The sequence below is a fragment of the Trachurus trachurus genome (assembly GCF_905171665.1).
Source record: "Trachurus trachurus genome assembly, chromosome: 11".
NCBI lineage: Eukaryota > Metazoa > Chordata > Actinopteri > Carangiformes > Carangidae > Trachurus > Trachurus trachurus.
In genome coordinates this window covers 27,713,662-27,727,003 of record NC_139904.1, presented here as the reverse complement: position 1 = coordinate 27,727,003, position 13,342 = coordinate 27,713,662, and the positions used below count along the sequence as shown (strand labels likewise).

Below are 13,342 nucleotides of genomic sequence, written 5' to 3'. Positions count from 1 at the left end.
AGCGCTCGTTTGTATGCGGGCGCGATTCCACTTCAGTGAAATACGTATTTATGAAAGCGATATTTGATTTTTGTCAATAAAAAGCCAATAAAGTCCCATACTGTCCCTTTAACTAGATTGGAAATTACACTCCCATAATAAACATAATATCTTCTAAATTCATTAAATTGTTCAGCTTTTTTTATGATATGAAACACATCTTATGAACTTACTAATTTTCCTTAAGGACAGAATTCTGGTTTAAACAGAATTTGCTAAATATTGGGTATGCATGTGTATGCAATGCATGGTCAGTGGAATCATACCCAAACACATATATATACATATAGACAGTATGAGTCCATATAAGATAAGGATGGAGTGGAAGAGTGCTGTCGTGATTAATCACTGTCCTCTGAGCCAGTGACATTATAAACCCCAGACCCCTGACACAGCACAGTGTGGTGTGTCAGAAATGATTCATGAGGTGGAAAGCAGAAAATATGAGGGTTGGGAATGACAGTGTGAGAACATCAGACACTGCAAATCTGAAATTACAACTGTGAAACATGTCATTTATTGAACTTGTCTGTCTTTCCGTAGCATTACGACCAGTGGACAGTGACCTGTGCCTGAGCAGCCCCCCCAACACCACACAGCTCTGTCATATCAGCTGTCCCGTAGACTGTCAAGTGTCTTCATGGAGCGCCTGGGGACCCTGCACCTTCGAAAACTGTCAAGACCAGGCAGCCAAGAAAGGTAAAAATAATAAGATCTCTGAGAATCCCATCACTGTGTCATGATGCAGTGAATGGAGTTCTAGATGTATCTCAGCGTTATGAAACTTGGTTTAAGTACGAACACATGTATCATTCCATACCAAAATGAGAATTTACGTCAACACGAAATCAGCTATACAATTTCCCCTATTGTGTAAGCAACTTCACTTAGATACAGAAATAAACAATGTTAATGAACAAAAATGTTTTAATCAGGGTCAAGACTTTTAAAAATTATGGAGAGACCATGAGAAACCCAAAAGTTTCCACCTGGTGTACATGGAGGTGAAAAAAAATTCCAACAGACTGGACTCAAGTGAAGCCTGAGGGGGGAAACAGACAAGTGTTGCGGTCAAATCTAAATCCTGGCTTTGTGAGAACACTAGGTGAAGGGTTAAGATTGGAGGGAGCAAAAACATTGTGATATCCAGAACAGTGGTGTTCACTGTCCACCAGCCGTGACTACTGTTGACTCAGCATTAGTGAAGAGACTCACATGAAAGACATGGCCTGGGAAAGGATATTGTTTTTTGTGCACAGCATATGCAGACATTGCCTCCCCCCACCCCACCATTCCACAACTGAACTCTGAACCCTGACCTTTAGTTTGATTGTTTTGCACAAAAATACCATGCTCTATTTGCACTTTATTCACCACCCAACATAGGCTGCCTGCCTGCTACCCTTTTACACATTGTATTTTAATTTTTATGTTCTTACTTGAAACAGATCGAAAACACAATGTTTTATCTGTTGTGCACTTTCTTGTTTATTTTTACTTTAGCGTTAGGTAATGTTCTGGCTTTTTCAATTCATCTGTATGTCTGGTACATGTGGTTGAATTGACAATAAAAATATTGAACCTTGAATGTTGAAATGGACAATCTTGAATGTCAGTATGGTTCTGACATTCATTTTCAGAAATACACAAAAATAAGATAAGAAAAAAAAAAAGTACACCTTGGGAGTGAGCTATCAAATCATTCATTTGGAACATAACATCAGGCCTATGAAGAGTCATATATTCAACAAGTTGTTCTGATTTATTACTGTGTTCTGTTATCTTCTCCATTTGGATGAAGACATAAAGTTCTCTCATGTTTCTTCATGATGGATTCATGCTCATTTGCCCACTAAGCCGCTTCTCCTCTTGCCGTCTTCTACTGTACATTTTGACAAAGCCGACATGAGCACACACACACGTCCTGGAGTTTGTGTCCCATGGTAGTCATCACCTAGAGAGATTATACAGATCCTGGCTTTAAATCTTCTTATCTATCTGACACTGAGCATGAATCAGTTGTCTGTGATTACAGAGCTGATAATTAGTTTGTGCTGTATGATCCGAGGAAAGCACATAATACTGCTCTTTGTAATACTCTGGTGTACAGTGTTAGCTGTTAACAACAGTTAGGGCTGAAACATCTACTGAAATAACCAATGAAATCAAATAAGAATACTTAGGCTCTGATCATAGAGCTGTGACAGCAGTTTAGAGCTCGTGTCTATGTTCCTGGACAAGTTTGGCATCATTTCTCCTGCAACAGTCACATTGACATTGTTGTGTATGTAGCGTAATCCGAAGGCCCACTTTAACCCTGCACTCCTACCATTCATCGTACACCCTGCAGATTAGAAATTAGAATTAGAATTAGAAAAACTTTATTGTCCCGCCAAGGCAGGAAATTCAGCTTTGGTCTCACTTACAGTACATAAGAAAAACACAGACGCTTGCCAGGCCAGCAAGACTTACATGATGAGACAAAACAAATCATCAATGATCACATAATTAATATACATATAGGTAACATCTGCACTTCAAGATCCCCTTTACTGTGTCGTGTTAATTATAGAAATGGCATTGGGGATAAAGGAGCCCTTGTAGATCTTTTTCTTTGCCAGAGGTACTACTCTATAACGCCGCCCTGAGGGGAGTAGTTCAAATTCACTGTGGGGGTGAGTCTCATCTCTGATTATTGACAGGGCTTTGCTTTGTACAGCGGTGTGAAAGATGGTGAAAGATGTCTGATAAAATTGAAATCTCTGCACAAAAACTTTAACTTTTCATCCAAACACTCCCTGGTTTAAGTCAAAGCCTCTATCAATGGCTCCACATGCATCGTCACACATGATCAGCTGTTTTAGTCTCTTCCTCTCTATCTCTCTCTCTCTTTCTCTCTGTGTCCTCCATGTCTTCCCCCCTCCCCCCTTCCCCAGTCCTTTTAAAAAGGAGTTTCCCCACCTCTGTTGACATGTGCTTGCTCTCTGTTTAAATATTGGGTTTCTCTTTATTGACCTGTAAAGAGGCTAAGTCCACTTTACTCTCACCACACACACACACACACATAGCTTCTCAGGTCATTGAATCCCTTACCTCTGAGCAGAAGAAATGACTCGAGACAACAAATCCTGACTGAATTAATGGATTCCTAATATGCATTGTCACTTGCCTGGATGGAAGCTAACATAATGGCAGAAGAATTAAAGCAGCCCAGTGTGTAACTTATTTGGCTTTTTATTAGCATTGATCAAATATTGCTTTCATGAATACATATTTCACTGAAGTCGAATCACACCCGCATACAAATGAAAGCTTTCTCGTACCTTAGAATGAGTTGTTACAAGTTGTTACAAATACATAAGTGGGCGACGCACCGAACCGAGGCGGCCATGTTGCATCGCCATTTTTTAGGTTCAGTCGCAGCGTGACCGTAGGTAACCACGGAAACTCAGCGGAGCTGTCGGCTCGGGGAGAAAGTTTTCCAGGTAGCGCCTGTTAAAACTGTCACCACTGTGTAGTGTGAGGAAGGACGGAGGCACTGATGTTGCATTCAGGTGCAGTCAGGCAGACGGCCGTCGGCAAACCAACCGGATGTCATTTTACTCGACGAGAGAAAGACGGTAAAACGTGGGTCAGGTAAACAATACGACATCACCATGACAACATATTGTCACGCCTCGTGCTGGTGGACCACTTGTTTACATAGACGCTTGTTTATCCTGTTACATGCAGCGTCTGTTGTCTGTCTGACGTCTGCCCGATTTTATGTGAATGCAACATCAAGAATACGTTCTGATATGCAACCGCACAGCTAGATGGGGGGAATTCCTACGTATTATACCTTTAGGTCATTACATGAAAATTACATGTTCAATGCAGTATCACAATTATCACCAAAGGCAAGTGTGAGCCTGAAGTCAAGTTAATGTTTGCTCAGCAGATCACAGAGGGAGTGCTGTTTTGATTAGTGTGGATATTACGTATGTTGAGTTTCTTCATTTGTTCTCTCACAGGCTTCAAACTGAGGAAGAGGAAGATTCTCAATGAGCCAATGAGCTGGACAGGGAACTGCCCCCACCTTGTGGAGGCGATACCGTGTGAAGACCCCAGCTGCTACGACTGGCTGGTGATGAAACTGGAGGAGTGTATCCCTGATAATGAGAAGGAGTGTGGACCAGGAACCCAGATCCCTCAAGTGCAGTGCATCAACAGTGAAGGTGAGTAGAAACCTGAAGCTTGAAATGCTTTATGCTGTGATGTGATGTGATGTTGTGTGAGCCTCTAGGATCAGATGAAAAGAAGGCAGGAGGCTGCTGTTCATGCAGGACAGGTGGAAGTGGCAGGGTCTGAATGAGGAGACATTTTGTGAAAATGAATACATGATCATGAATACATAACAACAAATAACAATTATTGCATTGTCCAAATGTTATACAATGAATCATGGTCTTTTTTCTTATATAGTCTTTACAGTTTGATCTGCACAGCTCAACAAATCTTCCCTTCACCATGTGGGAGCAAACACAATATATTATTTATAATACATTATTTATTATAAATATACTGTATATTGTAAACACCTGATCCAGAATTCTGCCAAACTAACATGAAACAAGATCATCCCACCTGCTAAATGGGAAAAAGCTGTTTTTATCCCCTTGGACTAAAGATGAAACAATGATCAGTTTCAGTTTCACACCATGAGATGCCACACAGTATTATCATTGAGATTTTATTCATCACTATCACAGTGGTCGATAACCATGATCTGAGCTTAAGTTATGTGTTATTTGAGTCGAACTGGAAATGCAATAATCAAATTTGCATTTCCATTTTCACATACTTGAATGGGCAAATTGTGACAATAATATAATGGCTGTTGGACGTTTCCATTTTTTGAAGTCTTAACCAGCTCTATGGCAGACAGCATTTAAATGCAAATGCAAAACATCTATTTCCATTTCATTGCATGTCATTTGAGGTGAAAATGAAAAGGCAATTTTTCTAACAATCTGAAAATTAAAATGGCATTTGACATTAATTCAAGTCTCAGCCTGTCCTACAGTGGACAATTCGTGCAATTTTGTCTCTCACAGAGCTCACAGCCTGTTTTCAACAACAATTGTACTGTTTCCTCAGAGAATGATTCAGTTCTTTATTTACCTCAGCTGTAGGAGGTAAAAGACTGCTTGAGAAAAAGCTGATCCTCACTGTGTGATATGTAGAAGTATTGTAGAATGCAGCCTCATTTTGAATCTCTCCTGCTTGCCTTTTCAAAGCTATCACATTACATATTAATGCAATTCAACACTGTAATTGTTTTTATTTAAAAAATCTATTTTCATGTCACAACAGGGTTTTTAGTTAAATTTCAGTTGCTGCTGTCTTATTCTCTCTCTCCTGTTATCTGCTTGGTGTCTCTTATGTTTAGTTATTCCTATACCTATTTTTCTAACAATAATACATGTGATGAAAGCAGCTCATTTGCTGTAATGGGGGCAAGGCTCAGTGTATTGGAAGTACTCCTCCTCTTCTCTGCAGTACCCAAACCAAGCAGCTGTCCAGTCATGTTCCTGATTTATACCCGTTCTTGATAGAATCTTCTCAGAATCCAACAACAGATTAATGACTTGGCAGCACAGCAACTGTTGCCCAACTGTTACAATCTATTTGTGGCAAATCATTTTAAATGAGCAACAGCCAAGGGGGGGGGGGGGGGGACTAAGCTGAACAATGGAGGAACTAGTCAGTCAGTTATCATTATCTGGTGGTAACGTGATTGTGTCATATCTTTTCTTTGTCCATGAGGAGTTTTAGTCACACTTGTTGTTAGATTTCTCCTGGGGAAGTAATTAAAGAGTATACTTTGTCACTTCCTGTTAATGAAATTACCCCCAGGAAGGACTGAATGATGGGTCACACTCACACATTCATTCACTCACACCTGACCTAAGGCCAGTGACACACTGGATGCACGCACGATGTGAGCATGGCTGTGGCAGATTTTCATCTCGGTGCACATATTTCAGTGTGTGGCATGCATCACATGCACTGATTTCTATGCATTTAAAACAGTAAGAGTCATTAGAGTGAAGATGCAGATGATAAAAGTAAACCTCAAATTTATAGACTCACCTATCAGCTCATCGGTATCATGTTTTGTGTCTGAGAAGTTAGTGCAATTTGCAACCAAGCTGCTGATTTTCTCTTGTGTTTTTCTCTGGTGGTTTTCGCTGCAGGAACATTTTTAGCAGAGAAAAATAGAGCATAATGACAACAAAAACAAAAACAATAGGGATTGCAGCATCACCCACTTGTATCTCCTGGCTTTTGTCAAGGGACTGCACTGAAGGTAGGACAGATCTACCATAAACCAAAGCAGCATCAATCTGCCTTACACTGCTTTAGACTTGCATGCTTCTTAGTCCAGATACAAGTCAGAGTCTAACACTTGGAGTGGAGTGTACATTTTCAAATCTCTATTGAAGCACTGAAATAACAATATGTCACTGAAGAAGAAGAGAGCACATGTTTTTTTGTTTTTTTTTTAGAGGGGGGTTGACTCATGGGAAGGAGGAAATATTTTATCGCTTGATTCATGCCCATTTTTGATCATTTAAATCTATTTTACCAAAATCAAAGGCATATTCTCTGAGGCAGACTGTGGAAAACCAATGTTTGTTGTAGTAAAGTATGGGGAGCAGAAGGAGAATTGTTTGGTTTTAATCTGATTGTTTTCAGGGTTCTGGTGTAAAATCAGATGATGTAGCTTCTCGAGGGAAATACCCAATTCAGCAGTGAGTTAACAAAACAAGAGAACAGTACAGACTGACCTGAATAGTCACTGTTAAAACATTACAGGGGTTACTATGGGTACATTCCTGAAGCTGCTAATTAGGGCCCAAGGGAGACCGAGCTGAGGATTGTTCATTAGTTTCTATATGATACTGAGGATCAAGCTCCACATTCCCACGTTGTTGCAGTTGCAGGAATTACTCTTCTGTACCATACGTGTAATCAGGACATCCATTGTATTCAAAAACTTTATTTATCCCAATAGACATTTACGTAGCTTCCTTCTGCTATGTTAAGCTGTCCTCCTGGATCCACATGTCCTGCCGTACAGTGGTCGGTTAGCTGCAGCTGACTCCAGGTCAATTGCGTTGATGCTACACACACACACATAGATCTGTAAAACCGATCAAACCAGCAGCTCTTAAGTTAAAGTGCTATGTGCACAGTGGTTCAATACGATGAAAAACTAAACCAGTAGAATAAAACCAATGGTTCATAAATAAACTAGTGTTTGCGTATAGAAATAATAAAACAACACAATACACATAATAAAACTATACAAAAATGGTAAAATAGGTCAAATTAATAAAACCTACAGTTCTGAAATAAAGCGCTAGTGTTTAATGCCTTAATGGCGGAAGGGATAAATGAGTTCCTATATCTATCTATCTATCTATCTATCTATCTATCTATCTATCTATCTATCTATCTATCTATCTATCTATCTATCTATCTATCTATCTATCTATCTATCTATCTATCTATCTATCTATATCGATTCAGGCTCCTTATTGGAACTTCGACCTGAGGGCTGCACATCAAATTCTGGGTTGAGGATGTCTGTCGGGTCGTTAAAAAATATTTTGTGCTTCTGTGAGCAGTGATTTCTCATATAGAAACTTAAGATAGTTCTGCTCCTCCCTCCCTATGATTATCATGGAGGTTTGAGTTTAGACTCAGCCAGTGCCGAGGTATAGCCATACCATACCTGTATGCTGTATCTAATCGCCTGGTAAATTAAAAACATAATCTTGTTGTTCACACAGTACAGCCTGAGTCTTCTCAGGAAATACATTCTCTGCTGCAGTCGTGAACAGAGCTTGTCAATGTGCACCTGCCATGTAAGAGTATTGTCCATATGGACGCCTAGGTATTTATATAGCTACCTAATTACAGTAATAGTTGCATCATGAATGAGCACTGGCCTGTGGTCACCTATTGCTTTTGGGTCAAATATCATTTGGCTTTCTGAACTATCTGCTTCTTCCATATTGAACTCAGGTCTCCAATAACCTTGGAGCAGACCTTTATACTGTAATGCTGTTGAGAGACTGTTTTTAATTTTCACTGACAGCCCTTTAAAAAGGTTAAAAGACTTTCTATAAAAGAATGGTAAAAGTTACTTAAAATAAATCTTAAAACACAAAAAGAGTTTAGCATCCTCAGCAAATGAGACAGAAACCAGACTCCAGCTTTGAACAACCTGAGAATGAGAACAGGGCGATCTAGGGTTGCCCTGAGTAACTGGACCAACCATCTGGGAATGTGGAGAAGCAGATCACACCATGGAGCAACATTGCTTCATCTGCCCTCTACTACCCAACCCCTGTAGCCAGAAAGACCTTGCAGAGTTCAACACGCACGCAAAGACCTGTGTCAAGAAATGGGAGACAGTCATATAACATCACTTTGAGGAAATGAAAAGAAGAAGCAAATGAATTATTTGTTGTCCTCTGTTCGTGATTGACTCAGCGTTTGAGACAAATTTAATCTGATTGTCAAACACTGTACCTAGGTATTTATAGAGGCCCACCATTTGGACTTCCTCCTCATGGATGAAACTAGCTTTGGGCTCTCCACTGTTTTTATGGAAGTCTATTATTAGCTCATTTGTTTTGGTTCCATTAAGGTGCAAGTAGATATGATCACACCATTGAATAAATGATGTGAGAGCACTGCTGTGATTAGATTGTGGACCTTGGAGCAGAGACAGCATGGTAGCATTAGTGTCTTCTGAAAATCGGACTAGGAAACTTGCCTGTTGGGACGACCTGCAGCTGTCTGTGTACAGTACATGATGAAATGATGATGAGAGGACACAGCCTTGAGGGGAACCATTGTTTGAAATGATAGCTTGGGACAAGAGACCATTTACAAAGACCCGCTGAACTCTATCAGTTAAAACATTTAAGAGCAACAATAAAACGTGATGAGGTAGCGTATAAAAAGTCATCCTCTCAATCAGGATGTCATCATGGTATGTCACAGGGTCAAGGGCAGGATATTTTCTCCAGCTAGCTAAGCTGACACATAGATGTGGATAAAACCTAAGTTGTAATATCATCATGAACACAAAATAACTAACCCTAACCCTTTTTATAACTCCATGAAGATCATAAGCCCTTGACCAGAAGGATGACTCATTGAAAGCGGTCGATAAAGATGAGGGTTGCAGTGCTTTTTATCCCAGTAAGCTGCAGCTCCTCTGTTTACTCCTGTTGATTTATGGGGTAGTCTTGACAGGACAAATAAAGCAGCAATATTGACATCACATAAACGGGCTGAAGTAACCGATGTAAATGGCTAAATGTTAGCGAAGCAGACTGCCAGACATTATTGCCTCCCTCCTCTTGAGTGTGATTGACTCTTCAGCTGGCAGTGCCTTCAACAGCCACCTGGCTACAAGCATTGTGGGCTTAATGACCTGTGCTGACAATCTATTCATGCATGACATTCTGTGTAGGTTGTTGAGTGAACACACTATCACTTACTAATTAAACAACACTCATCCATTTTTTGCTCTTTCTGTGGCAGACTTGAATAGGAGAGCTGTCAGTTTCTTTATACTACACCTGCATCAACGCAGGTTCAATATTAAATAGAAAATGGAATTCCTTCCATCATCTCAATTGCTTGATGAGTTGAGGGTAAAATGATATCACTTCGGCTTCTCAGGTCTGTGAGTTCAGCAGCATGAGGATTTCTCTGCATCATTTCCTGCTTTCTCATGTGATGTGACCATGTGCCCCACTGTTAAATGCTTGGTTTAAGTACTGAAGCAAGAATCAATGAAAAGAGGAATATGTGCATACTGACTAGGGTTGCAAAGGGGTGGAAAATTTCCAGTAAATTTCCAGAAACTTGCCATGGAAAGTTAAGTTGGGGAATTTTGGAAATATTCCAAATTGGAAACCTTCCATGGGAATTATGGGAATTTATGGGAATTATTGGGAATTTATGGGAATTACCTGGAAATTGGGGGTAATTGGTAACTGTATCATGTCAATATTTTGTTTTGTCATAAGCAGACATCCATGCAAAATAATAAAATTTAACAACATGACATTTCAACAGATTTGTTCGTGAGTAGAACTTCAAGTTTTAATTCTTGTATGAACAATCAGTTCTTTTACTAAACAACAAAAACATGAATGTTGAGTAAAATATTACCCCCCCCCCCCCCCCATAGATATTCAAGTGTACTTGCATTAAATCTGGTTGTTTAAGCCAAGATTATGCTACAATATATTTTCCACAACTATATTTAAGTTCCCTGATAAGGGCCAACCTTCAATTTTGTAAATTTTGGGTTTTTTTCCCCATTTATTCCCGTTTATTCCCATACATTCCCATTAATTCTCATGCAAAGTTTCCAACTTTGAAAATTTCCGGAATTTTGCAACCCTAATACTGACTCAGGGCTTAAACCTGTGATGCACATGCAACCCTTTCTTGTGAGTTTTCCAGTTAAATGATTATTATTGATCAGGCTCTATTGGTGCAGGAGCAGACAGGACAATGAAACCTAGTAGCACACGAGAAGCACACACAGCCTGTGACTATATTAGACACTCAGTAAAATCTTTGAGCTCTGTAGCAAGACACTGTGTGTAAGACACTGAGATTACAGACAGAGAAACTGGAAGTTCTTCAGAGCCCTTGAGGAGCCCCTACTGATCTGTGTTGACCACTTTAGACCAAATCCACAGTGCTTCACTCACCAAAGGCTTCATGAAAGCCATCACTCCCACACAGACAGATGAATGATTTCTTCTATTACTCCTGTCAAAGACCCCCGTCACCAACACCATTCCACTCCCACAGCCATCAGAGCTTCTCCTGACTGGCCTTTTATTGATTTCATGCTGTTCTTCTAAAGAACATGGCTCTGCTCTTCCCTTGAGTCCCTGGCGTGTCATTAAGTTCGCCGGTTGTCATTCTTCCTCCTCCCCTTTACATTGAGATTTTCACAGATTTGATCCCTGAGTGAAAGGACAGGCTGGGGTGAAATGGGATGGAAAAGAGCAAGGGGGTTAAGGAGTTACACAGTGCAGAGTAGCTGTTATTACTTATTGTTTATTCAGTCTTGAAGCTAAGCTAGTCTAACCAGTCCTGAGTTAAAGGGATAGTTCAGCCCCCCGAGAAACACTGGCAAATTGCGCTACCAAGACACAGGCAATACACTGTTGTCAATGAGGGACCATTAACCAGCATATATTAGCCGCCTAAGAGATAATAATAATAATAATAGGAAATTATTATTATTTTTTTTATTTATTTATCTGGAACTAACCAACTCACTCAGTACTCCTCGGTACTCCTCCACACAGGCAGGCTCCACGACGTGCTGTATCATTCCACCTCTTCACACCTCTAGTGTACTTAAAGCAGATATCAGTGGAATGTTTTTGTTAATATAAGTCCTAAATAGTCCTATTTTCCGTCAGCAATCACTTACATGAAGTATTTCAGCCTAAACACGAGTCTCTCCGTCACTCTGCTCTGCTGTAACCCGAGGAGAAAATTTTCCTTGTGGGATACAAGTGTTATCCAATGAGGAGAGAGAACGGCATGAAGGGCTGTGTGTGCAGCCAAGGGATGCGCGTGAATGTGGTGACGTAGCACGAGGACCAATTGATGCCTGACAAGGGCGGGGGCTGCTAACTCATGGTGCGTTCAAAGAAACTCGTACTTTGTGTTTTTCCTTCCTGTGAAGTCATACCAGTTCGATCTGGTACGAGTTCACGGGTCGGAAGTTACGAGTGGCCGTTATAGGGAACTTTCACAGACAACAGGATGGTAAAAACACGAGCTACGGGTTACCTGGAACGCTACCAAGTCGTAGTTGTGACTTGAAGCTGTAACTTACGGTTTCAAAAGCCTGCCTTGAACGCAGCATTAGCCGAAACGGCCGTGAAGCTGATATCTGCTTTAATGGGCATTTGTAGCTCATAAAACCCCACTTCAAAAAAGCTGAACTATCCCTTTAAGATCCATATTAACCAGGAACACACTACAGAGCCTGGACTGCTGTTTCTCTGCCTCTTTTTGTTGCTTCAGTGTTACAGAGGTTGTCACTTTGTAATGTTCTTAATAATTTTTATCACTGTTTTGCATAATATTATGTGATGTTCAATATGTAATTTGTGGTTATGCTTTGTTACAGTATGTGCTCTGCTTGTTATTCATTTGTTTCATTACTATGTATACTGTTACACATTTCAGCACCTGAAAAAGTCACATTTCCCTGTAGGACAAGTTACAAAGTGTATTGTCTCATATTTGCAGTGCTGACTTGACATTGTTATGACTCTGTTTGGTGTGGTGTGAACACAAAAGATTTGTTTCCTAGATATTCAACAATGGGTTTTAAACATTGGCTCCAACTGTGAAAAAGCTTTGTGAAAAGAAGCCTAGTGCATACAAAACAGCTGGTGGAACATTTTCTGATGGCCAATATGAGCAGGTACAAGTCCTGTAAAAGCACCTGTCTATCACAGAATGAACTGTGTGGACAATGGGATTGTTTTGTGAAGCTGTTTGTTTCTGACACTGACACTCAATGATATAAAAAGTCAAACAAACAGGACACAGATGTTTGTCACTGGATGGATTAGGTCCAAGCGTCACCTTTGTTCCCTGTGAACAAAACAGTATTATTTTATCATGATTCTTTCTGTAGGCATTGAGAATCTACACTGTGTGGCATTGCTACTCTAATCAATGCATGTGGTAATGAACCTGAAAATTAATATGGGAAATCTAAGATCTCCTCTGTGCATGTAGGGATCACTAATATCACTATATCAGAGTTATTATGCAGTATGCATGACTGGATACTCCATAATCTAAATAGGAACAGTTCATTTTTTGCTTTTGTCGTAGTTTTCCTACATTGCTAACACTTTTCTTCTGCCTCATCCAGGTAAATATGTGGAGAGGCAGCTCTGCCGTGATGCCATCCTGCCCATGCCTGCCATCTGCGAGGTGCCTTGCCCAAAAGACTGCGCTCTAAGCCCCTGGACTCCCTGGTCTCTTTGCTCACACACCTGCTCTGGAAAAAACACAGAGGGCAAGCAGACCAGAACCCGCTCGATCCTGGCCTATAACGCAGGAGAGGGTAAGAGCACAAAGAGAACACAGTAGATTATGGACATTGGTTGAGTCTAATACATCTTTGAATGACTCATTATATCATAGAATGTTCTTAAAGTCCCCCCCACATCTC

General features: G+C 40.3%; 1 protein-coding gene across 1 annotated transcript in view; it reads left to right on the top strand.

The window, feature by feature from the left end:
• thsd7aa (thrombospondin, type I, domain containing 7Aa) overlaps positions 1-13,342 on the top strand; it is a gene marked incomplete at both ends in the record, with an annotated part of 104,201 nt that overhangs the window by 49,125 nt on the left and 41,734 nt on the right. The window contains 3 exons of the mRNA XM_083981569.1: positions 583-738; positions 4,053-4,256; positions 13,040-13,234. Coding sequence (XP_083837695.1) covers positions 583-738; positions 4,053-4,256; positions 13,040-13,234 — 555 coding nt within the window. The remainder of the gene's footprint in view (positions 1-582; positions 739-4,052; positions 4,257-13,039; positions 13,235-13,342) is intronic.